At 46.5% G+C, this 26,245-nt stretch overlaps 1 protein-coding gene across 1 annotated transcript in view; it reads right to left on the reverse strand.

The window, feature by feature from the left end:
* TOX2 (TOX high mobility group box family member 2) overlaps positions 1–26,245 on the reverse strand; it is a gene marked incomplete at its 5' end in the record, with an annotated part of 93,952 nt that overhangs the window by 59,817 nt on the left and 7,890 nt on the right. The window contains one exon of the mRNA XM_009073892.1: positions 5,040–5,285. Within this exon, the coding sequence (XP_009072140.1) occupies positions 5,040–5,285 (246 nt within the window). The remainder of the gene's footprint in view (positions 1–5,039; positions 5,286–26,245) is intronic.

Genomic DNA, 26,245 nt, shown 5'->3' on the forward strand with positions numbered 1-26,245 from the left:
GATGTGGGGACAGAGCCAAGAGAGGAATGGCCTTGCAACCTGCCTGCAGGACAACCTCACTTGAGGTCTTCTGGTGAGCACCAGAGGGGATGCTTCTCCTTGGAGCTCTGCCCCATCCCCACAGCCCAGGCATGCACACCCCAGCTCTGGGAAGGGGCCACTTTTCCTTCCCATTTCCCCTGTGGGAGACAGGCAGGTGGGTTACTGCTGAGCTGTTTTACTGGTTTCCTCTCTGTTCCATAGCAAGGCTCTGTTGTGATGGGAAACAGCTACTCAGGATGCAAAGTCACCTGAAAACTTCAGGAATGTCACGGTGGCACTCACCTTGCTACTACAACTCACCCCATTTGCCTGTTATTCTCTCCCCTCTACATAAACAGGTTTCACAGCTAACTGGAAATTGGACATTTTACACCCTGAATGTGCTTTTTGCCACTGAAGATATTGAATAGTTTTCAAATAATCTGTTGTCACTCAACAAACTGAAACAAAGAACTTCCAGGCTGTGGCTGCAGCTATTTTGTCCTTGCACCAGCTTGCTGTGAGCAGAAAGAAGTCATCCCACTGGGCTCAGGGAAATGTTAGTGCCTTTAAAGGACTCCCACAGGTCTCTTATGGTGAGAAGAACCAGGAGATGCAGACACAGGGAGAGCTGTCAGTCTCTCCAATCAAACTCCATCTCCAAAGCCAATGTTGGCTCATGACAACCACCACATGCCCCAAATGATGCAGAATTCCATGGCTCTGCCCTCAATTCTCTCAGCTGTGGCAGGGCAGGAGGGAGCAGGGTGGCTGCAGCCCATGGGCTGGTTTTTCAGCATGTCCTAGCACAGCAACCTCCTCTGATCGGGATGAGAGGAGCACCCAGTTTTGGGGTTCCAGAGTGGTGGTGGTGGGCCCAGGCAGTGTTGTTCCCCCAGCCAGGGGCTCCTGGATCTCCCTACCCTGGCACTGTCCCACCTGCTAAGCAGAGACACCCCCAGCCCACTCAGCCACTATCTAATATTTATGGAAATAGGTTTGTGCTGTGTTGGAGATTCCTGGGCTCTGACCTTGATTGCCCTTTGTTTCTGTCAAATATGTTCTGCCAAATCCCTTCTGAAATCTCATTTATTCACAGCAGCTCCTTAACCCAGCAGGCACCCACTTCAGCCCTGATCCACAGCATGTCTCTGTCCCTTCCCCTGCTTTCCCCAGGTCCCAGCCCAGGTGTGGTCCCAGCCCAGCAGGGCTCCCTGTGGATCCCTGGAGGGCTCAGCAGCTGCTTGTCCACACTATAACACTGCTGGAATGTTCACAGTGAGCAAAGTCATTCTCTTTCAAAGGAAAACATCTTTTTTCTTTCTTGATTATTTTTTCCTACATATTCCCATTTCTCAGTGACAGTCACATCTCTCCTATTTTCTTTCCTTTCTCTTTCCTTCCTCTTTTCCCATAGCAAGAGAGGGCACTAGAAAAAAAATAAATCCACTGTATTAACTATTTTCTGTTTGTTCCTTGCCACCAACACAAAAAATAACAAGTCCCCCCCAAAAGAGCCAGCCCTGCCCCTTCTCAAGCCTCCCTGCACCCCCTTCCAGCAGTTCTCCAAACATCACACCCTGTGTCATCTCCTTGCCTACTCTTGTCCATCCATCCCTGTTTCTCTCCTCTCCAGTTCCCTGCACTCCACATTCAGTGCTTGAGAACTCCCTTAACTTCTAAAAACTGATGAGAGCAACAAAAAAAAGGACACAAAGTGACAGAAACAGCAGTGAAGAACCACATTATGGAGATGTAGAGCTGCTCCATGGGCAGAGTGAAGTGAGCAGAGACTGGTGGTGTGGAAGGTGCTCTGGATGATGATGCTGAAGGTATAAGGGAATATAGAAGTGATGGTGGATTTGGGTTGTCCCCATCAAGGCACAGCTGCTGTGCTTGCATAAGGGTGTTAAGCTCCAGACAGTCCATGTGTGGGCTGGAGCCAGGACTGGGGTCTGGTCAGCAAATCCACCTTCACTCTCCAGCTGCCATCCTGCCCTGGGAATTCCTGTGTGACTGAAGTTGGTGTTCACCTGCACAGTGGGAGCAGCAGCTTAGCCCTTGCAGGGGCACTAGGGAGGCTTAATGCAATCTGAGGAGAATATTGGGATATCCCAGGACAAGAGATACACCACAGGGGACAGCAACCTGCACCTGTATCTTCTTTATTCACTTCTAAGCTCTTGAGGAAAACACCGAACCCATGGCTCTGGGTGAGCCCTAGCCCTTGTCTTTACACCAACTAGAGAGTTTTGTCATTTCTTTTCTATTTGCCTTAAAAATATCCCAAGGTTCTAGTCGTATTTTTAGAGGAAAAGTCTGACCAATGTCAGAAAATTTTATGTTGAATTGCTTGTCATTTCTCACTGTATTCAACCCAAAAGATATGGCAGGAAATAGCTGTGTATGCAGAAACCTGTAAGAACTATAACAAAGAGCAGCAGCAAGGAGAGAGGCTCCAGCTCCAGTGTTTGCATGAGCAATGTTGGTCCTGGAACAAAGACAAAACCTTCACAGGCTGAGCTGCCTCCTCCATGCTCAAGCAAACCTCACTCCCAGACTGGCTGCTCATCACTTCCCATGTGGCAATAAACCCTCTGTTTTTGGAAGTGGTGGCAAACAAGTCCCTTTCCTGATCTGGAGGCTTCCTGCTGCAAACACCTACCCAATAATGGCTGGTGGGTGACTTTCAGGCAGGGTTGTAGCATGTCATGCACCCTGTACCATCATGCAGCAGTGGTGGCTTCATGGGGCCACCACTTGGTGGGCTACAGCCCCACAGGCATGTGGGCAGGAGGTAAAGAATCCTAGAAAAGGTTGGGTTGTAGGAGACCTTTAGCTCATCTCATTCCACCCCCCTGCTATGGGCAGGGACATCTTCCAGTAGCCCAAGCCCTGTCCAACCTGGTCTGGAACACTTGCAGGGATGGAGCAGCCACAGCTGCTCTGGGCAACCTGTACCAGTGCCTCACATGAAAGAATTTCTTCCCAATATCCCATCTATCCCTGCCCTCTGTCAGTTTAAAGCCATTACCTCTAGTCCTGTCCCTCTAGGCCCTTGTCCACAGTCCCTCTGCAGCTCTCTTGGAGCCCCTTTAGGCACTGGGAGGTGCCATAGGGTATTAAACCTATGAGTTAAATGTCTCTCCAGGATTTTATTGTGCCCTCCTGTGTGCTACGGGACAAACACTGCCATTGTGGGCTGCTGCTGGAGGAAGGAGAGACTCCATTCATGTTTCTTTTCAAGACTCAAAGGTGTTACTTTTCAGTGGAAAAAAAGGCTTTGACAGGAGGTTAAGGCAGGATTTAATTTTGACCTTAAATTGCCACCCAACTCCCTCCCTCATCTCCTCCCTTTGCTGCCAGGACCTCTGAAGATGTATTACAGCTCTGAGGGTTTCCACTCCAAACTAAAGAGTTTCAATTCACTGTTGGCTGGAAAATTCAGGGTTCACTGGATTTTTTTATTTTGTGGTAAGGGGCAAACAAATCTTAATCTCTCTATTCTATGTTTACAGCCCACTAAGCCCCTTCTTATCTTCTCTGGCTCAGTCCTGATTTATCACCCCCACGATGCATTTGTAAAACAGTCCCATAAAGTAAGGAAGAGAACATTTCCCAAGGACTACTCCCAAATAAATTATTTCAGACATAGAGAAGCTGCTTAATAAATCCTCCTATTCTTGTTTCTTGAGGTATTTTAGAAAGTGATTTATAAGTGCAATATCACCTCTCAAAAATGAGACAATCAACACAGGATAAAATTACTGTGTTATGAAAATAGGGGTCAGGCAAAGGGGCTGTGCTTTAAATTAAACCAGGGGAAAATATTTCAGCTGAAATTGACTCTTTTTGTCTCAGAAATGAATGTTTTAATCACCTGAGAACCTAAAAGCTAACACAGAGCCCTAAGTAATATTTAATTCCATAGAAATATGCCTCTGTTCAATATTGATGGGCAGAACATGATATTTTTCTTAAACACACTAACAATGAAACTTGGAGACTCATCAAGACTTTAGAAAGCCTTGGGATTTTCCTAGACTAAGAGATAATATCCATTTAAATATTTAAATCTCACTACCTTTCAGACTTATCTACACTAGCAATCAACACCAAGCATTCCCCAGCCAGGCAGGGCAGGCTCCCAGCCATGCTGGTTAAGGAAAATTAACTCTGTTTGATATTGATGCTACCCAAAATCGATGATCTTAGAGAGAAACAATGTCAAAACCCAACCATGAGGCTAAATCTGCTAAAGAGGAAAATATTAAACAGCAACAGCATTAATTCAATCCCACTGTCAAAATCAAGTCACAACCTTCCCTCAGTGCTGCTGGCACAGAAGCATCATAAGGTCTAATTAGCCCTGAAGTTTCTTCCCAGAGCTGCACTTTACTTCATTATCTATGCCTTGTTTATCCCTACAGATGAGACATTTGAAACTTCACAAGGTATCCCCTTGCCATGGTGTGAGCCAAGAGGCAATTTGAGTTTGCAAGTGCAAGGAGGGATCTTGTTCCCCTGGAAATCAATAGGATAGCTTTGCCTTCAGGGAGCATCCATGCTGCTCCTGCTGATGCCACTGGGGCCACCCTGGCAGTGGGACATAGGGGTGACAGCCTGGGAGGAACAGAAAGGACACAGGGTGTCAGGGCTATGAACTAGAGGCTTTGGCTGGTCACCTTCCCATAGGGGATGGAGCATGTCCACTTGCCTTGGTTCAGGGAGGATGTTACATATGCAATGGAGAACAACCTTCCCCTGAGTGGTTAATAAAGCTCAGGAAGACACTAACTGGAAACAGAAAATTGATACCACGATGGCCATGCAGGTGACTCCAGCCTTTGCCTCTGCACCCCTGCCTTGGTGGGCAGCAAGGCTGGGCTGTGCCACCAGCTCATCCCAACCCCCAGGGCAAACAGCTCATCACCAACACCCTTCTATGCTCAGTTGATTCATACCTCAAAACACAGAGTGGCTTGGCTGAAAGACAGTAAGAGGGGAGAGGCACTGACCGTGGGTAGCTGGCTGGAGAGAAGATGTCCATCCTGACTCAACATGTTGGAGACCATGATGGCTGGCAGGTCCATGTTCTGGTAGGGGTATGCTGGGATCAGGCTGTTTGGAGGGAGGCTGTGGCACAGGGAGTGATATCCAGTTTCATGGTCCACCAGGTGCAGGAGAGAAGGGTCAGGGAGGTTAGGAGGTGTTATGGGAGGGATCTCGTAGTCTTCGTTATTCTCATTCTGGCTGTTATATGTCTAAAACATGAAAAAGACATTTCACAATGTGTCACTGCCTTGCTGCTTTAGCAAAGGAAAAGGATTGTTTGCGTAAGAAATATAAAAGCACATCCCACTGCAAATGTTTTAGTTGTAATAAAAACATCTCTAGTCCTGCACAACAGGTTGTATCTAGGCAGGAGCCAGGGTGAGAGTGTGACAGTGCAGCAACCATCCATCAGGGACACTATGGGTCCCCACACAACTCAGATCTTCCTGGGGGATCCCCTTGCTCCCCTCTCTCAAACTGCATCCTTCTTGCATATCTTTAACCTGCCAAACCCTCAGCAGAAACTTCAACACCTGGACCACAGCCAGGCAAGGGATGCTGCAGAGCCACAGCCATGGAAGAGCAGAGATGCTTCTTGACCAGCTGAGGCAAAGGATCTCTCTGGGCAGCTCAGCTCTAACAGCACTTAGAGTTTGTATTTCTAAAAGTTTTTATAAGAATTAGACCCGTAGAAATAACAATTACTTGGGAACAAAATTCAGAGTATCACAGTATGGTTTGGGTTGGAAAGGACCTTAAAGCTCATCCAGTCCCACCCCCTGCCATGGGCAGGGACACCTTCCACTAGCTCCGATTGCTCCAAGCTCCATCCAACCTGGCCTTGGATGCTCCCAGGGCGGGGAGGGCCACAGCTTCTCTGGGCAACCTATGCCAGTGCCTCTTCACCCACATAGTAAAGAATTATTTCCCCAGCATCTAATCTCCCCCTGCCCTCTGGCAGTTTAGAGTCATTCCCTCTTGTCCTAATTCTTATTGAATCCTTAAAAACTCCAGCACAGAAGCTACATCCAGGGAGGGAGATTTGGAAACATAGCCCTCATTTAAAAAATCCTTTAAAAAATCCTGCATGACTCCACCACACTCACCCACATAGTAAAGAATTATTTCCCCAGCATCTAATCTCCCCCTGCCCTCTGGCAGTTTAGAGTCATTCCCTCTTGTCCTAATTCTTATTGAATCCTTAAAAACTCCAGCACAGAAGCTACATCCAGGGAGGGAGATTTGGAAACATAGCCCTCATTTAAAAAATCCTTTAAAAAATCCTGCATGACTCCACCACACACAGAGATTTGTCCTTCCTTATACCCTCATCCAAATTTCATCTGGAGAAGCATTCCCACACCTCCCTCCCAATGCTCCCTCGAGGTGACACGAGCACGCAGAGATGTTGGTACTCCGTCTGCTCCTCGTGTTTTCTGGTGCTTTGTTTACTTCTGAGTGTTCCAATTTTTATAAAGAATATGTTATTGCACCTGTGCAATCATTTTCACTTCAGACAAAAACATATTTGCTTCAGAATGTAAGTGTGAATCTATCCCAAATTATTAATTATCAAGGCAGAATATAATGAGTCTCTGGCAGAAGAAGCTTACTTTAAACATCTACTGTTTCACATATTATCATAGCATATAAAATTCTGATTAGCCATAGTATTATACACATGGATTTTAAGCTAAATTTCCCAGATCACCTAGTTTCATGGATGGATTTTGACTTAATACTTGATTTAGGAGCAAAACCTCAGATGTGTGCAAAACCAGTTAAGCCCTGTAGGATTTGTTAATCCACTGCCCCAGAGCTCACCCTTGGATTCCTGTTCTTCATCACCCCAGGCTCTGGGGAGAAAACCCTTCATAAAGTAAAATAAAGCCCATATTTAACTGGAATACAAAAGTCAATGGGAGAGGCAGCCAGGAGCAAGGAGGGATCTGGGGATTGGTGGGAGGGCACTGCCAGGGAGAGCCATAGCTGTGCTCAGCAAGTCCAAGGACAAGGTGCTGCACCTGGGTTGGGGCAATCCAGGTCGAGTACAGAGTGGGAGAGGCACCCATTGAGAGCAGCCCTGTGAGAGAAGGACTTGTGGCTGCTGGTGGAGGAGAGGCTGGACATGACCAGAAAGCCAACTGTGTCCTGGGCTCATCCCAGCACTGTGGGCAGCAGGTGAGGGGGACTGTGCTCCTCTGCTCTGCTCTGGGGACACCCACCTGCAGTGCTGTCTCCAACTCTGGGGGCCCCAGCACATGAAAGATGTGGAGCTGCTGGAGCAAATGCAGAGGAGGACATGAAGGTGCTGCAAGGGCTGGAGCCACTCTGCGATGAGAAAGGCTGGGAGAGCTGGGGCTGTTCAGTATGGAGAAGAGAAAGCTGTGGTGAACCCATGGAGCCCCTTCTAGTGCCTGAAGGGGCTCCAAGAGACCTGAAGAGGGGCTTTGGACAAGGACATGGAGTGACAGGACAAGGGAGAATGGCTTCACATTGCAGGAGGGCAGGGATAGATGGGATATTGGGAAGGAATTCTTCCCTGTGAGGGTGGTGAGATATTGGCACAGGTTGCCCAGGGAAGCTGTGGCTGCTCCATCTCTGGAAGTGTTCCAGACCAGGCTGGATGGGGCTTGGAGAAACCTGATCTACTGGACCATGACCCTGCCCATGGCAAGGTGGGTGGAATGAGACATCTTTAAGGTCCCTGCTGATTCTATAATTCAAGAACAGATATTGCATATCTGACCTGACCCTTCACATTCCCCTGAGATTCCCACCGGCTGTAGGGAATTAGGAGCATGCCAGAAATACAAGACAGACTCAGGTTTGAGATAGCTCTGTACCCACTGTTATTGTTCAGGGGAAATTCAAGCCCAGCTGTTTTTCCAGGCAGCTCCTGTCTAACAGTGGTATTATACAGGGAAGGCAGTGAGCTGAGGGGATGTACACAGCAGCAGACAGATAGATCCCATTTAATACTTCTAGTAGTTAGGTTCCTGTTTGGGCTATGCTCTTCGAGGTACACTGATTTTTTCCCAGTTCTTTAAGAGGATTTCACTCCGTGCTTTACAGAAAGGGATTTAAATAAATCATTGCACAGCAAACTTGTTCCTCCAACTGGTTTATTTTGGTATCAGGTATATAAGCAAGTGGCTTTGCTGTACTTAAGTAAATTATGTAAAACCCACTCAAAGTTTCCTAAAGCTCTCTTCAAAAACTACCAGTTCCTTGTGTTGCTGCAGAGCAGTTCACCCAAGGGCTTTGAGGTGGTTTTGTATGGAGTGCCAAAGCCCCAGCACCCTGCTCACCCCCCGGCACATTTCTACCTCTGTTCTATTCAACTCAGGGGGGAAAAAAAAAAAGAGACAGAAAAAAAAGACCTGTTTAAATCACAAAGCTTTCCCAACAGCTACAGCGTTTTGCAGACGTATCAAAATTACAATCAAAGCTGTACACAATCAAAATCAGATTAGACAATATCCAATCAACATAATCAGAGTCGGTGCCTGCCAGCCTGCACACCCTGCCGCTACCCACGGCTCTCCAAAGCAACCCAGCTCCACTCTGTGTGCCTTACAGAGATGGCTAGGAAGAGAAGGAAGGGAGATGAGCCAGCAAGACACTCAGCAGGCTGGGAAAGAGGGGTGATTTGTACCTATTGACACCTCCAAGGTGATGTCTCTGTCCCCAGGACAGGTGGTGTCACTCCACCTGAACTGCCACCTCATCCCCTTTGCAGTAACACCCTAGGCTCCTTTCCACAACCACGTGGGCTCTGCAGCAGATTATATTTCCTATTCTTATGTTAATTTGAATTAAATTAAACAGCCAATTATATGTTATAAGGCTACATTACAAATTAGATTAGTGAGCTGGTCTGAAGCCATTCATCCCACCAGGACTGTGAGCGCAGAGCAGCTCGTGCTGCTGAATGCCTGTCCATTAGGGGCCACAAAAAAGCAGGGAAGATCCAGGATTTTCCACTGGCAAACAGATGACAGTTGTTGTGATTACACATTATTCCTCTTCACATTAAAACACTGAAATCAGCTGAAACAACAAGCCTCTTCTTGCAAAGCCTCTGATGGCTCACGCCGCAGGGCAGATGGGTGCTGCTGAGAGCTGCACTGGGATGGAGACACAGGATGGAAACCAGACCTCTCAGAGAGGGGACAGAGTACTTCTGAGTCCCTGCTTGCCCTCAGCCCCCCAAGCATCTCTGTGCCACAGCTATAGGGGCTGAGTTGCAGGGCCATGGACCAAACTGCCCTGAGCACAGTCTCAGGGTTATCAGAGAATCACAGAATGGTTTGGGTTGGAAAGGACCTTAAAGATCATCTCATTCCACCCCCCTTGCCATGGGCAGGGACACCTTCCACTAGCCCAGGTTGCTCCAAGCCCCATCCAGCCTGGCCTGGAACACTTGCAGGGATGGAGCAGCCACAGCTTTTCTGGGCAACCTGTGCCAGTGCCTCACTACCTCATAACTATGGCTATGCCCCATTCTTGCACAGCAATAGCATGGGATGGCATTGCTGCAGGTACAACCAACCTTCAACAGCAGCAAAATCATATTTAAACATAAATTTTCTTTCTTGAAATCTAAGTTTTAACAGGGTTCCCTGGACCACCTCCATTCCCCTGCAGATTCAGGGTCAGGGCACAGAGAGGTGAAGAGGAGGTGATATGGTGATCCAGTTGATCTGAGCCCAAGGGGCATCCACACATCTTAATGTCAAGCAGGTATTGAGGGACCAGCTAGGACTCAGCCAAAGCCATGACCACAGCCATGTTTTTAAAGACACTAGGAATTCACCATGCAGGTGACTCAGGAGAGAACTACAAGTGTTGAGCATGTCTACCAATGAAGCCTTTAGCTTCCCCCTGCCTTTCCCCTCCTGGAAGGGGAGGGGAGCACAATCCTCCTTTACAAAACACTCCTCAGCCAGCCAGCACCACCTCTGCACTCTGTGTCGGTATTAATCACAGAGGGATGTCACTTGACTAAGGAGCTGGGAAACTGTTCTCCTCCTCAGCAGCATGGCAAATGTCCAGTGACCCCAATTCTCCACTGAGTCATGTTCTGTGTGATTACCTGTGAGAATCCAGAAGTTGCAGCCAAGCATTGATTCGAAGAAATATTATTCACAGTGAGAAGGATAAAGATTTGTAGTATTATTGCAGGTAAATATTTGCCCTGTCAAATAACATCCAACAGTAAATATGAGCCTAGGATAGAACATTTGTTCTTGGTAAGGTACAAGGAAATACTTAGGCTGGTGTGATCCATCCCACCCTAATCATCCAGATCACACAAACCACCAGACTCTGTGGCATCCCTCAGCTACTAACTGGGTTTTTCCTGAAGCAAAAGCTCACTGTGACCCTCCTGACACTTCAGAGATGAGACAGGTCTACACAGACCCAGACCAGCCTGGCAAGTCTGCAAAGTGAGTAAAACATTGCTGTTTGTGAGGCTGAGACATGCAACCAAGGCCTACAGCTTGAGATCCTGGAGTACACAAAGAGCAGCAGGACATGGAGGTTATGGGACACTCATGTCCCTCCACCCAAGGCCAGCAGGACCCCAATCCCAGGGGAAGGGGCTGCAGAAGAACAACCAGGTGGTTTTGGGGCTATTTTGATCGTACCAAAGCTGGATGATGCAGCAGATCATGTTATTATCCAGAGAAGCACATGGTTTTGTCACAGAGAGAAGTAGAGAATTATTTCTCTTACACAGAACTTTAAAGGTTCACTGTGTGCCAGTGTTCACCCAGAGAAGATCTTGAGCCGTATAAAGAGGAAGAGTCCAGACACGATGAAAAAGTGAAAATTCAAGCTTCTTGAACACCCATATTTCTTTAAAAGCCTCTGAACTCCTCTCCCACCACACACATTACTCACACAGGCACAATCATATTTGCAAGAAGGGGATTTTGATACATTACTCCAGCACAGAAACCACAGAGGTTTTGTACTCATCTCAAGGCACTGAAGCCACAAGGACAGAAATGTTAGATGAGGTGGCAGGGGAAAGTGGAAATCACTTGGCCATTGCCAACTCAGAGAAACACTCTGGGGCCAGCAAGGGAAATAGGTGGGTGACCTCTGCAGGGTGACCCAGGGGGGCTGTGGGCAGGGGTATGGACCCCTTTGGCACCCCCTCTCTGGGGTGGGAATTCCAGGGGGGTTGCAATCACACCTGTGATTCCTAAAGCCTTGTGCCAAGAAGGGAAGCAGTGCTGATTTTCCACACCAGCAGCTCTGGGTCTTGGGAATGGAAATTGATTTGCCTCATCCTTGCACACAGAGATCCAGTGTGTGAATAGCAGGGCCAATGAATTATGTGGGGAGAGGTGGATAAATACTGTAAAGAAGTATTTATTAACAGTCACATACAATCTACAAATTGTCTTTGAAGTGTTCCCAGCCCCTGCTACATTAAATTTCACATGCTCAGGGTTTTTTTTTTTACTATGGGAATGTGGTTGAAAAGAGAAAAATGAGTTCTTGCATGAACATAAATGTGCCTTGGAAGTGTCTGCAAAATATTCACTACGAGGTTGGGAGCACAGCAAGCAACCTGTGAGAAAGTGGGCTCTGCCTTCCTCTGTGCTCCTCTTCCATACTTGGAGCAGTGGGTTTTAAATAATACAATCCCAGACTGGTTTGAATTAGAAGAGACTTTAAAGAACAACTTATTCCACCCTACCTGCCATGAGCAGGGATATCTTCCACTAGAACAGGTTGCTCCAAGCCCAACTTGGCCTTGAATACTTTCAGGGATGGAGCAGCCACAGCTTCTCTGGGCAACCTGTGCCAGTGCCTCAGCACCCTCCCAGGAACACTTTCTTTCTGATAACCAGCACAGAAAAAGTTCTACAAGTCTCATAAACCCAAGTGTGTTTCATGAAACCACACATGCACAGAAGGGAGACATCAGGGTCCTAACCATTCTTGCTTGCCCTAATAATCTTTGCTCTCCTCAGTCAGTGGCCACAGTGGCAAAGGGATGTGATGCTGTGGTGCTCAGCAGGATGGGGCTGTGAAGAGAACCAGACAGCAATATTCAGAGGGAACAGAAAATCTCACCTCACTTAGAAACTTTTGGAGGCATGCACCCCATTCTGCATCTTTTGGGGTTATTTTACATGCTACCTAAGCCAGAAACAACATTCTTGGGATTCTTTGCCCTCAACCTGTCCAGTGATACCTCAATTACGTGGGTGGGAAATGAAGAACAAGGTACCAGTCATTAAGAATCACCTGAATGATGGAAAATCCCTGCGATTCAATTCAGAAAAGGACTAAGAATAACAGAATCATCAAGGTTGGAGGAGACCCCCAAGATCATTGAGTTCAACCATTAACCTGTCACTGCTGTAACCCCTAAAGCATATCCTCCAGAGCCAGATCCAGACACCTTCAGGGATGGTGACTCCACCACCTCCCTGGGCAAACCAGTGGCTGTGACTGAGCAGAGGCAGCAGAGGTGATGGTCCTGTCATGTGCCCTCAGGCACAGCACACTGAGGCTTCTTGGTGTGTGTGCAACACATGTGAGTGATTCTGCTGCATCCTCTCCCCTGTCATTAAGAGCTCACAGCCAGGTTTGATACTGCCCAAGCTGCCTTTGACCTACATCACCACTTCACCCAAAAAAGCTAAAAATAATGAACTCCTATGAACAATTTACAGCAAAAGAAATCAGCCCTATTGTAGGTTTTGAAAAAGGCTCCCAACTCCCTCTTTCCTTCCACTTTCTGTTTTTTTTAATCAGTATCTTATCCAGAACTGGAATCCTGTCAAGAATAGTGGATAGCAGAGAACTATAACTTCTTATTATGTGTATAGTGATTTTATGAATTCAGTGGGGAATGAAATGCAATTTTGTCAGGCTTGTCTGTGTTCATAATGACCAAGTCAAATTAATCATGGTGGATAATACTCCTGTGTCAGCCATTCAAGAGATTTTTTAATAGAATTTTTCTGATTCATGTCTTGCTCTACATCAGATCTGTAGTAATGCAGGCACTTCTCAAAATCAGTGCAATTATGGCTTCTTGTTGGCCTGTCATTTCCCTGGAATAAAAATGTCTCTGCAAAAAGTCATATACTGTACATAAAGCAGAATGGAAAACAAAAATATAGTTACAATTAGGCTTGATTTTTTCCTAAAGATTTAATATCTGTTTGAGGCCATTCTTCACAGGCAATATAGAAAGCTCCAGTGCACCACACTGAAGATGGACTGGTTTATCACAACACATTCCAATTTTATCCTGGTTGTCATTCCTCCTTTGATTGCCCTGTGAGTTAGTGGTTTTTGCAGTCATGGAAATGACTAGCCCATAGAACAAACAGGGGATAGGTAATGGGTTTGCAGTCAAATTATTGTGTTTATTAAAAATGTATCCAGGAAAGCCCACTCAGATCCCAAAGGGCTCTTGTTCAGGAAAATCTCTGGTTCAAGCAAAGGTTACAGTTTCCATAAAGGCAGATATACATGTATGGAGCAGCAGTGCAGCAGGCAAAGGTATATAAAGGATTAGTAATGCTGTGTTTATCCTTCTGAGGGAACAGAGACAGACAGACCTCTAATTCCCCAGTGACACAGACAAAAATGAGTTTTGGAAGGAGTTACCCCCAGGAATAAAGAGGAAGAAAAATGTAATCACATATCTCAGCCTTTCCTCCTTTCACTGTGAGGCAAAAACTGCCTCGAAGGAGAGGGCAGAGCAGGACCCTGCCAGAGCCACAGCACATCCCTAAGGGAGCTCCACATGAACCTCCTGGGACAACTGTCACCCCAGACCCACCTTCTCATGCCACTAGGTACATCCTATAGAGAAAAGCTCTCAAAACCACTTGCAGGGAGGAATGGCAACTCACAACCACATATTGTCCTCCTGAGAACTTAAGCAACCAGACCAGCAATTTGTCTCCATGCTGACCTAAAAGTTGGCCAATACCAGGCAGCATTTTTGGGGAGATATAAAATTCCCTGATGACTTCTTATGGAAGCTCCTCAGAGAACAGAGCAATTCACCTCTCCCTTTCACCTGTGCCTTTGACATCAACATCCAGCAGCAGGGAGTTCCTCGGGTACACACCCAAAACTACTACTCTGCAGATTTGTTGCTGTTACTTCTCTGAAATGTCATTTTCATCAGGCTGAGCATGTCCAGGCATCACAACCCTCTGCCCCATTCTGTCCTGATCCATGCTGGGGTATTCACATTATGGAGCTGCTATGTCTGTCCCTACCTTCTCCAGCTCTGGAGGTTCAAGTCTGTATGGCACCACCATGTCCCTATATGACTTCCAAATAAGCAGATCATAGAATCACAGAATGGTTTAGGTTGGAAGGGACCTTAAAGATTCATCTGGCCTGGGGACGCCTTCCACTAGACCAGGTTGCTCCCAGACCCATCCAGATGGGATATTAAGGCTCAAAGTCTCCTGACAGTGTTTTCATAAGCATTTGATATTGGTTTACACAAACCAGAGCTCCTGAAAACCCTTTGTTGTACTTTCATACACAGGGCCAGGGCTGAGAGGTGTGTTTGATGCATAGTTGCTCCTGGATGACCCATAGTAATAGCTAGTTTCACCTGTTTTTCACTCACCTACCCACACTGACAAGAGAACTGTTTGATTTCACTGTGTGTTTTTGTGGCTGTTCTTCCTTAGTCTCTCAAAGCAAATGTGGCAGAGCTCCAGGGAAAGGCAGGAGATGTGCAAGCTCCACTCCACACTGGCAAAGTGCAGCCTCTGTCATCTGTCTCACAATCAGCCACCTTAAAATTGTTTATAATGATTTTTGCCTGGCTTTAAAATGTATCAAAGGGACTGTACATCCAGTGAGACAAGAGCCAATGTGATCTAAAATTAGACCAACTAGGCCAGACAAATATAAATCCTTTTCTTCCCTAGTATCTTGCCTGTAAGTGAATACAAGGAATATCATATTCTACTCAAGAACATCAGGCATTTCAGGGAATTATTTGAGTACAGGTTTTACATAATTGCCTTTTTTTTTTTTTTTGTCTCATGGCATCCTGAACTTGCATAATAAGCTCAGAGCACTCACACAATCCATTGTTGGGCTGGATGGATTTGGCAGTGTGCATTGAGCCCATGGTATGTTATATAATGATGTATAATGCACTGTAAGCAGGTCAAGAGATAAGGTGGCCTGAAAACAGTAATGGGTGCACGGGCAAGGAAGAATTAGCAAAAAGCACTCTAAGAAATTAATTCAACTTGGTTACAGTGGAGCCAGAAGGACCCAGAGCAGGAAGGAAACTACACTCTACTGTGCAATGCTTGCCCCCTCTCAGTTTCATCTCAGAGTATTTCCTTTATGCTCAAATCTGAAGGAGTAGGGTTAAGGGATTAAACAAAGTCTTTGTGCCACACTCTGCACAGATGCTTTGTTTGCACAACTTTTTCAGAGTTTCATCTCAAAAGACATGTCCTGCTTATGGCATGTGGCCAGCACAGCCATCCTCTGTGCCATGGGTGTTGTGTCACACATGGCTTTACTGGGAGGTCTGCAGCAAGGTCCTCCAGCAAAGCCCTAACAGCAACACAACCCATCTTCAATCCAGGCTTTTTTTTTCTCCCAGATTTACTCTGATTTATTCATGTTTTTGTCTCATCAGCAAGATAAATTTGCAAATGAAGCCCTGCATGGTCCTCACTCCTCAGAACACACCAGTTCTGGTGTGTGCAAGGCATGAGAGATGTGCACATAGACCTGAGAGCACACCAACACCTGAGAGCACTCCAACACCTGAGAGCACTCCAACACATGCTTGCAAAGCCAATGCTGCAAATCTCTTGCTGAAGCCAGGTAGGAAATCTGCAAGTTTTTTTAAGTAGCCCTATACTACCTCTGGTTTGCTCCCAACACTACACATATGCACTGTCTCCCCACACAGTACCAAAGTACCTAACCCCAGGCTTTCCTTTTAATGCTCCAAGGAAACTTCACAGCACTCAAAATGTTGGTCTTGAGTAGGACCCAAAGCTACAAAGGCAGAGCAAAGAGCAGTAAGAGACCTTGGTACCTACCAAATGAGTAGGAAAGATGAAAATAGCCTGCTGAAAACACAGTTTGGGTCAGTCCTGGTACATTTGCTAAATGTCTCATTATTTCATGTCATGAGCCAGGCCAGGATGGGCAGTGGTGGCAGAGATCCATCCCTTACCTTTGAAGCCCAAAGCATTGCTCCACAAATGCACTCAGATTTGACTCCACACACTTCCCAAGTCAAACTTGGGTCCCCAAAGCAAATAGACAAGAAACCCCTATATACTAAAAACTAAATAAGTAGTAAAATCCAGCAGAACAGTGTCTCCCCCTCCCATTCCCTTCCCCTAGATTTGACGTGCCTGATTAGCAGGAGGAAGGCAGAGATGTGGGGAAAGCTTGCATAATGTGGTGCAATCCAGCACCTCCCCCAGGGTGCCCAGCTGCTGCAGAAGCAATTTCACAGCTCATCATCCATTATGAGATTAAAATAATTTTTTTTTTCCTCCTGTGAAGTATTAATAAATTGTGCAGGCAGAGCAGAGTTAGTGCCATTTCCACAAATGCTAGTGAATCACCCACCTAGTTATTTCTTAATGGATTGAGTATCTGTGTTCCTCCTTATCCTGTAATTTTAAAAGCTAAATACACAACCTGTTTATTTGTCTCATCAGGCCTTGAGCCAACACTTCTTGAGCCTGGGGATAGCAGGACAAAGGCAGAGCTGTTGCCTCCCCTGGCCCTGTCCCAGCACTTGACAAATGAACAATACTAAAACATCCACGTTGATCAATATGAAAGGGGAAATGCACCACACACAAAAAAAAGCGCCCAAGTCCATGTTGAAATCCCTCCCAGAATTCACTTACTTTCCCTTCTGGGGGCAAAACTCAGTGAGGCATTGCTGATGTAATGCAGCTTTCCTTGGTACATGAGTGAAGATGTAAAGCTGTAGTCAGAGCACCACTAATGGCTCTTTGAACATCTCTGCTTTATTATGGTATCAGAAGAAGCAGATGTTTAAACTTCCAACAACAAATGCCTTCAGCAAATATGTTTTATGTATTTATTCAGTGCTTCTTAAGCGCCTGTCGCCTCAGCAGCTGAGGTGCTGCTTCCCTCTGGGCTTTATTTATTTTAGGAAAATTAAGAACATATCAATGCTTTGTAAAAATGCCATTTTTTTCCTCCCCTCTCTCTTCTTTATCCCTGAGAGCAGCTTGAAATTCTTTCCCCATCCATCCACTGCAAAACACTGCAGACTGTCAGGAAGTTGCCGAAATGGGAAAAGGAAATGAAGTGAAATCATAAGTGCAATAAATCAGCTTCCTACGTTGTCCCAAAGACCCTCAGCCCCAGGATCTGGCTCTGGCACGTGGGAGAAGTGCCAGAGCCACATACCTCTGAGTCAGCTGTGCCAAAGCAAACCCTGAGATGAGACAGCAAAAGCATCCACCCAATTCCAATCTCTGGGACTGGGTTTGGTTGGCCAAGGAGGTATGTGTCAGATTATCCATGGGACTGGGATGCATCACTCTTTGCAGGCCCTAGATATGCAGAACTCATCAATGTGCCAGTCACAGAACCATAGAATTACAGAATCACTAAGGTTGGAAAAGACCTCCAAGACCATCAAGTCCAACCTTTGACTGAATACCACCATGACCACTAAATCCAGTCCTTCCAGCCCATGATGTGTCAAATAAGAGAAGCTGTGGCTGCCCCACCCCTGAAAGTGTTCCAGGCCAGGTTGGACAGGGCATGGAGCAACCTGGTCTAGTGGAAGGGTGTTGGAATTAGATGATCTTTAAGGTCCCTTCAAACCCAAATCAATCTGTGATTCTATGATGATCACCCAGGGTCTCTCTCTACCTCCTACTGAGCTCCTGAGCACCATAATTACCACACTTCCTCCACAACCACAACTCCAAGAATTTTATTCTTTTCCTCACTTATCCAAAGCAGCAGCTGACATGTCACAGGAGCACAAAGGTGCTGGGCTGTTAGGGAGAGCAGGAAGCATCAAAAGACTCATGACAAAATGGGAAGTACTGGAACATGGTACATGGCCAAGTTTCCAAATCTCAGGGTAGGTGTGAAAATCTCAGCGCTAAGCCTCCAATATGTGAATTTTGGGAAACAAATAGATTTTATCTTTAAGAATTTTAACATTTTTTCTTTAATAAAGCCAGGCCTATGTACGGTATCTAAAAATAGGCAGGAACACACACATCACTGTGAGGGCTCAGCTATGGCCTAAGTCACAGACACTCAGCAAATTCCTTCAAAGCGTTAAGCAACCTGGACAAAATGAGTGGTGAGTGTAGGAACCATCCATCCTTTCAGAGGGAAGGCAAAAAGGAAAACCACCAAATTAACAGTCAAAATAGCAATGTTTCACTAAAGTAATGACAACTCTCCAAGGAGAAGGACAGCCAGAACACCAATCTGCTGGTCACAGCCAGGACCCTGTGGCAGTAACCACATCCAATGCTGGTGGTGAGAAAGGACCATTGTAGGCAGTGGCAGCTCTAGAGGTCATGGACAGCATTTGTGGACACAAGGAACAGCTTTGCAAAGGAAATGAAAATGACAGAAGTCATCAACACCAGCATGACCTTCATTTTGTGACCACAAGACCCAACCCAACACGCAAGGCATGAGGTGGGAAAAGAAAACCAGGCCCAACTTTCAAAAGGCCAAACCAACCCAAACATTCCATTCATTAAGCAGCTGGAGAGGGTTTTCTGTTATTTTTACTAGTTTAAAACACACCAGGTAGAACCTGAATTGTTCCAAGGGAAACAGGCAGAAGTGGAAGAGCCAAAATGAGAGATGCTGACAGAGAGGCAGGGGAGGCTCTGAGCACAGCAGGGCTGCAAGAAACAAAGCTAAAATATGGACCTTATGGTAAAAATTCACGTTTGCCCAGTGTACTCCAGGGCAGCAGCTGCCACATTTCAAATCCAAGCCCACACAAAGCCTGGATAATTCCATAAACCTGTGACAACCCAGAGCCAAGAGCTTCTATCAGTAATAATAGTACCAAACTGGGCACCTCAAGAGTCCCACTTGGTGTTACCCAAAAGCACCAGCCCAGCCTGGCCCCAAATACAATCAAAATGGGGCAGATCCTTTTTGAGGAAGATTACTAGAGAAGCTTGGCTGCAAGCTAAGCTGCATCAGCTTTCACCATTTCTCCTCCCATCCCTACTCTTGATATCAAATAACAGGAATCTCTTTCCAGACTGAAGCAGATGTTAGAAATGAAGGACAAAAATCATGGACAAAAGGAAAAAAGCACACACAGAAGAGAGTAGGTGTCTCTAACAAGGACATTGCAGCAATCCTCCATGCAGAAATCTGGAAACCAGGGCAAGAGGAATTACACTGCATGTTCCAATCACAGTGCTTCAAAAATTAAACACCATCACATGAGCTGCTCAGAGAGCTTCAGACTTTTCTCTGCTCTACAGAACAGCTTTCCTTTTTTGATCCCCAGCATCTCTGTGTGAGCATGGTAAATTCATCCCTGAAGTTGCATTTGAGGGCCCTATAACTCCCATCCTTTCCAAATCCTCTTTGACATCACCAATTTTCTCAGGCAAAACATCAAGGCTTGAGCTCACAGTGCTTTGCAAACTCATCCTCTGTGCATGCAAAGCCACAGGTGACCACAGAGGTGACCCATCACATTTGCACAAGCATCGACGCTAACTGCACCTGCAAGAAGGGATGCAAATATTCGTGCAAAAATACAGCTTTCAACCTTCTGACACCGATGATTTACACCAATTTTCTCAGGCAAAACATCAAGGCTTGAGCTCACAGTGCTTTGCAAACTCATCCTCTGTGCATGCAAAGCCACAGGTGACCACAGAGGTGACCCATCACATTTGCACAAGCATCGACGCTAACTGCACCTGCAAGAAGGGATGCAAATATTCGTGCAAAAATACAGCTTTCAACCTTCTGACACCGATGATTTAATGAAATTGGGGCTCCTGCAGCTTTGCAACTGTGGATGTACATCATGATGTTTCCCTCTCAAGTGGTCAGTGCAGGGGAACCTGCCCTGGGATGAAGCATGGGCAGGTGAGGACCACACACCTCCCTCTTGATACTAGTGTGGGTTCCCAGGTTTGCAGCACCCTGAGCTGCACAGAGGAGCAAGACTTGCTGCTCCCAAAATGCACTGGAATTCCTGAAGCCTGGGAAAGAAGAGCTCCTGGAGAGAACAGCAGCCCCCATGGGGAGTCTGAGCCCTCATGCCACGTAGGTGTGTGGTTTTTGTTTAGAAGTCATCTGGAATTCTTAAAATAAATTGGCTAAATTGTCTTCCAGGGACTAATGGCTTTTTTTTTGGCTTTTTTTTTTCTCCCTCCCTAATAAACTTTCAGGGGTGTCTATTGTTATGTCTAATTTTAGCAAAAACGAACATTTCCTGAGATTCAATTCCTCTCATAATTGTTGGAAGGAAACTAAATTGTCTGCTGTAAACATTCACTGTATTGTGTGAAAAGGATCTTTATTACAGTCCACTGGGAATACTAATAAAATTCCCAATCCTAGCCCTTCCTCACTTTTTTTTCCCTTTAAGCTCACTCTTTTCTCTTATATACCCATTAGTGTCAGTTCAAACATTCTGCAGGCAAGAGATGAGAACTTAAAATATATTATTTAACAATCAAGGCTAGAATAAAGACTTGTGAGCAGTAAGATCCTTTCTGCCTTCTCTTTCCATGCTTTCTATTAGAGAAAATGAGGATGGCTATTCCATTTGGCTCTGTGTGTGCTCAGAGTTGATGAAAAAAATCTCATTAGTTTAGCCTGACATATACTCAATACAGTCTATGTACATATTTTTTTTTCATTTTATTCTACAGCTGCAAAATGATACTAAATTTCATCAGATTGGAATGAAAACTGTGGTCTTGGAACATTTCCCTTTAAGGGTCTTATATTTATTCAGAATTCATGAATCATTTTCCAGTAATACAACTATAATTATTCTTAAAGTGTTAGGTTTGAAGGTTTAATATGAAATACTTGCAAAAAGCTCTTTTTCACTTTGATAGTTTGTAATCTTCATGGTAATCAGATCAGTTAGCTCCTTCACATAGCAGCCAGGAAAATACAATTTAATAGGAATCTCATACTCTTCACTCATGTTTTAATTAAAGTAATAAAAGCCAAGTCATATTTTGCCCTTTACAGTGTACATAGATGTACAGACCTGAGCTAGACACCCTCAGATCTGGCACTTTGGATGGCTGCTGATGGATTTGCTACTTTGAGATGAATTTAATTCAGGCTTGCTCAGAGGCTGCTGATCATGCAAGTGGAGTCATTGAAGGGCCAGACCCAGCACAGATCTCAATGACACAGATCTCACCATGGACATAGATCTCAGCACGACACAAAAGGAGTGTGGGCAGCAGGTCAAAAGAGGTGATTCTCCCCCTCTACTCTGCTCTTGTAAGACCCCACCTGGAATACTACACACAGTTCTGGTGTCCTCAACACAAGAAGGACATGGAACTCTTGGAGCAAGTCCAGAGGAGGCCACGAAGTTGATGAGAGGATTGGAGCATCTCCCCTACAAGGACAGGCTGAGGGAGTTGGGGCTGTTCAGCCTGGAGAAGAGAAGGTTGTGTGGAGACCTCAGAGCAACCTTCCAGGAGCTGAAGGGACTACAAGGGAGCCAAAGAGGGACTCTTGGTTAGGAACTGCAATGATAGGACAAGGGGTAATGGGTTCAAACTGAAGGAGGAAAAGTCTAGGTTGGCTGTGAGAAAAAAAGTTTGCCCAGGGATGTTGTGGCTGCCCTGACCCTGGCAGTGTTCAAGGCCAAGCTGGATGAGCCTTGAGCAACCTGATCTAGTGAGGAGGTGTCCCTGCCCATGGCAGGTGGGGTTGGGGCAAGGTGATCTGAAAGGTCCATTCCAACCCATAAATTCTATGACACAGGTGATGGGAGGATGGACCAAATGTGGAACTCTGGGTCATGCCAGCAGAAGCTAAGGCTGCTGTGATAATCATCCTTCAGCTGGGTCCAGTGCCAGGGCACACCTCCCTGAGAATGACTTAGAGCATCCTGAATTGCCTCTGATTTTGAGTTCCCATCATAGCTCTGACTAGCCTGGCCTTGTGCATCACCTGAGAGGGAAAGATCTAAGCCTTCCCTAAAGGAGCAGAACCACAAAGAACTGGTGGCATGTATGCTCCCCATCCATGGTACCCACACCACACGCTCACCTTCTCCCCAGTTGTCTGCATCAGCACCCATAGTGCAGGCTCCCTTGTACCAGTACTGCAGGTTAACTACCCTCCTGGGTACCCACAGCATACACTCCCTGCCCTGGTTATCCATGGGCACCACTCTGTGCTTGCTGAGAGGCTGCCAGAGCACTGCTGGACACCAGTTTGGGTCCACTGCTCTGCCCAACCAGTTCAAATCCACTGCTCTGCCCAATCTCATGAACAAGTAGAGGTCAGAGTGAATGCCCTACTCTCAGCATAGGGAGCTGCATGGCTGCACTGAGGATACACAACTCTCATTATCCTCCAGTACCTGCAGAGCCCTGAGATCATAGAATTATTAAGGTTGGAAAAGACCTCCACGATCATCGAGTCCAACTCATGACCAATCATCACCTTGTAAACTAGACCAGAGCGCTAAATGCCATTGCCAGTCGTTTCTTGAACACCTCCAGGGATGGTGACTCCACCACCTCCCTGGGCAGCTCATTCCAATGCCTGACAAGCCTTTCAGTGAGGATATTCTTCCTGATGTCCACCCTGGGCCTCCCCTGGCTTGAGAGGGAGGCCATTTCCTCTTGTGCTGTCACTAGTTACCTGGGAGGAGAGGCTGATACAACCTCCTACCAGGGAGTTGTAGGGAGCAATGAAGTCCCCACTGAACCTCTTTATCTCCAGGCTCCCTCAGCCACTCCTCATAACAACTTACTCTCCAGACCCTTCCCCAGCTCCATTCCCTTCTCTGGACATGCTCCAGCACCTCAATGTCTTTCTTGACGTGAGGGGCCCAGAACTGGGCACAGGACTTGAGGTATGGCTTCACCAGTGCCCAGTAAAGAGGGACAATCACTTCCCTAGTCTTGCTGGCCACACTAGTTTTGACACAGATGCTCTGCTGAAGGTCAGGCCATCATGGGGTTGGATTGGAGGCCAACCCTGCACACAGGGCAGCCCTGGAGCTGACACAGAGAGAAGGGCTCATTCTGCCATTGGCCAAGGCACCAGAGGGGCTTTCCTTTCTGCACAGGCCTTCATCCAAACACTGAAGTGGAAAATAATGCTTTCCTGCTGGAAGTAAGTGGCTTCTCAGTTAATCACTCTATTGTGACTGCAGACCCAAACACCAGCTCTGGCTGTGTCTCTGATGAGAAGAGGAGAAGTAATCAATCAGTTGGGAAAGGAAATCCCAAGAGCAACAGACTGGGTATTTTTTTCCATGTTCCTGTGGCCCACAGCACTACATTTCCACAAATAAACACAGTTTTCCAGAGTCACTCTCCAGAGGTCCATTACAGAAGCAAACCACCCTCTGCAGGAGCCAAAGCCCCAACAGGACATGGCAGAAATCCTTGCTCATCACAGCTCCTCCAGAGTGATGGTATCACACTATCAGAGCTCAGCATCAGCAGTTAGCATGTACAGACCTGGCTCCCACTCACACTGTGTCACAGCAGGGAATTCAGGAGACAAGCAGCGAGGAATTAGCACAGCACGAGCTGCTGGAGGAGCTGAAGGCAAAAACGGCTTGTGGATAAAAACTCTGGGATTGCCTTTGGTTGAAGTGACAGTCACTACTCAAGGACAGCCCAGCATGTCCCCAGGAGCAGCAGCAGCTGACCAGAAGTGCCCAGTTGGAAGGGTTAAAGCACACATAAGCACCATATTAACCTGGTACCTATGTTTCAAAGGTGACCTGCTTCCTCCAGAGCTGCCCCAGGTTGCCCCATGTGTTGGTCCCCACCTTGCCTTGGGCCATGCTGACCATCAAGGGCAGCAGCTCTGTGTACACCACGCGCATCCCTTTACAGCACAGCAGGAAATCTTTGATACAGTGACACTTTCTTGGCTAAAGGATACTGCACACTGCCTTCCCCTATAATTTGCTGCTATTTTGTGAGCTCTTGGATTTATAAGCCCAGCAGCATGGCTGGACAGCCCATCCATGTGTCCTCACACCACAGGAGTGACCCTGCACACCAGCAGATCCCCTTCAGTCTTGTTCAGTTTGACTGCACCTCAACTGTGCCCCACGGTGCTCTGAAGCAGTCTTAGTTCCTCCATCTCCTTCACCCTCCAGCACACAGGGAGCTGGAGTCAGGGGTCCACCTTTCCTTCAGCCCCACTGCTGGGCATCGTGGCATTTTGGCACCAAGAAGCCAAACTTTCTATCAGAACTCATCTTGGTATCAATATTTTCTATATGGAAACCTTTGGAGCAGGCAGCAGCAGCAACAAATGCTGTTTCTGCAAGGGGTGCACATTGTGCTGCTGCTGCCCTCACTGCCAGCCCTCAGGTACCCACCACCTTCCCAGTCCCCAGGCTGCAGCTGTGCTGTCTCCAGCCCTGGACCACCCTCCTGCATGGACTGGATTTTTATTATTCATTTTAAATAGTATGCTAAGGGGGTGGAATGGAACTTAGAGATCATCCAGCCCCAACCCCCTGCCCTTGGCAGGGACACCTCCCACCAGAGCAGGCGCTCAAGGCTTTAGCCAACCTGGCTGTGAACACTGCCAGGGCTGGGGCAGCCACAGCCTCCCTGGGCAACCTGGGACAGTGTCTCACCACCCTCACAGGGAAAACTTCTGCCTAATATCTAATCTAAATTTCCTTCTTTCAATGTATCCCCATTGCTCCTTGTCCTGTCCCTGCAGGTCCTAACCAAGAGTCCCTCTGCAGCTTCCCTGGAGCCCCTTCAGCTCCTGGAGGGTTGCTGAGGTCTCCACACAACCTTCTCTTCTTCAGGCTGAACAGCCCCAACTCTCTCAGCCTTAGCCTGTCTTTGTAGGGAATGTTTCATTGCTTATAGAATTCTACACTGCAAAAGTAACCTGAGCTCTGGTTGAAGGTCCTCAGGCATGTTTTGATCCCACACCTCACAGACCAAAGGCTACAGCCAGGTGTGCTGCTTAATACATAGACTCTTTACCATTGGGTCAAAAACGATCTCTGGGCTGATTCAGATCCCAGAAACCTCAGAAAGGTTGCTGCTTGGACTGACCCAAGGGCAGAGCTGGCTGTGGTCACCTGGAAACCCTTGGAGAGTGGTGGATGCTGTCCCTAGCCCTCAGACTGTCAGTTATAGTGTGTGCTATGGGTGTTCCAATGCAATCAGGATCTTCTCCATTCTCCCGTTGCACCTAAACCTGCATCTATTCAGGAACCTCATTTCCTTGATGAAATATCTACGCATGAAATTCAACCACAACAGTTTCAATGTTTTCTGTCCCTACAAGACACTCTGTGGCACCTGAGAGGTATCTTCAACTCTATAAGATATTATTTCCTATTTTTGCCCCCAGAGTAAATGCAATAGAAGCAGAGACCATTCATTCTGGTCTAGGAACTGCACAGTTACATTAGTTTTTCCCTCTGTGATGCTTGGTGGCTGTTTTTCAAACACCCTATTGCTAAGAACTTAGCAGTCCCTTGAGACCAAGGGTTGAAGATGATGTTCATTCTGCTTGTAATACCAAGGGATTTTTGATTATTATTTTATTTAAGCACTACTGCCAGCCTTGCACCAGCAGCAGAAACGTCTCCTGCAGTGCCTAAGCTACAGGAATTGCTTCCTGACTGTACCTTTCCCAAATTTCTCTGTCACACAGAAGTTCATGCAAAATTCACGAGCCCTGGATCATCAGCTGTAGTTGTGCTTCACTCCCAAACCCCACCTGGAAGGGTTTCCATTAGCTGCTGATTATCATAAATGACATGTAACACTCTATTGTTCATGCTAAAACAGGACAGGAGTTTCTTCCTGAATTGTCTGCTGAGAAAAGCATTTAGTATCTATCAATGTCTTCCCTCTATTTTGTATTCTCTAGCACAACATATGAAATTATACAGTATTACTCAAAGAAC

Source organism: Acanthisitta chloris, unplaced genomic scaffold (genome assembly GCF_000695815.1).
Source record: "Acanthisitta chloris isolate BGI_N310 unplaced genomic scaffold, ASM69581v1 scaffold5844, whole genome shotgun sequence".
Lineage (NCBI taxonomy): Eukaryota > Metazoa > Chordata > Aves > Passeriformes > Acanthisittidae > Acanthisitta > Acanthisitta chloris.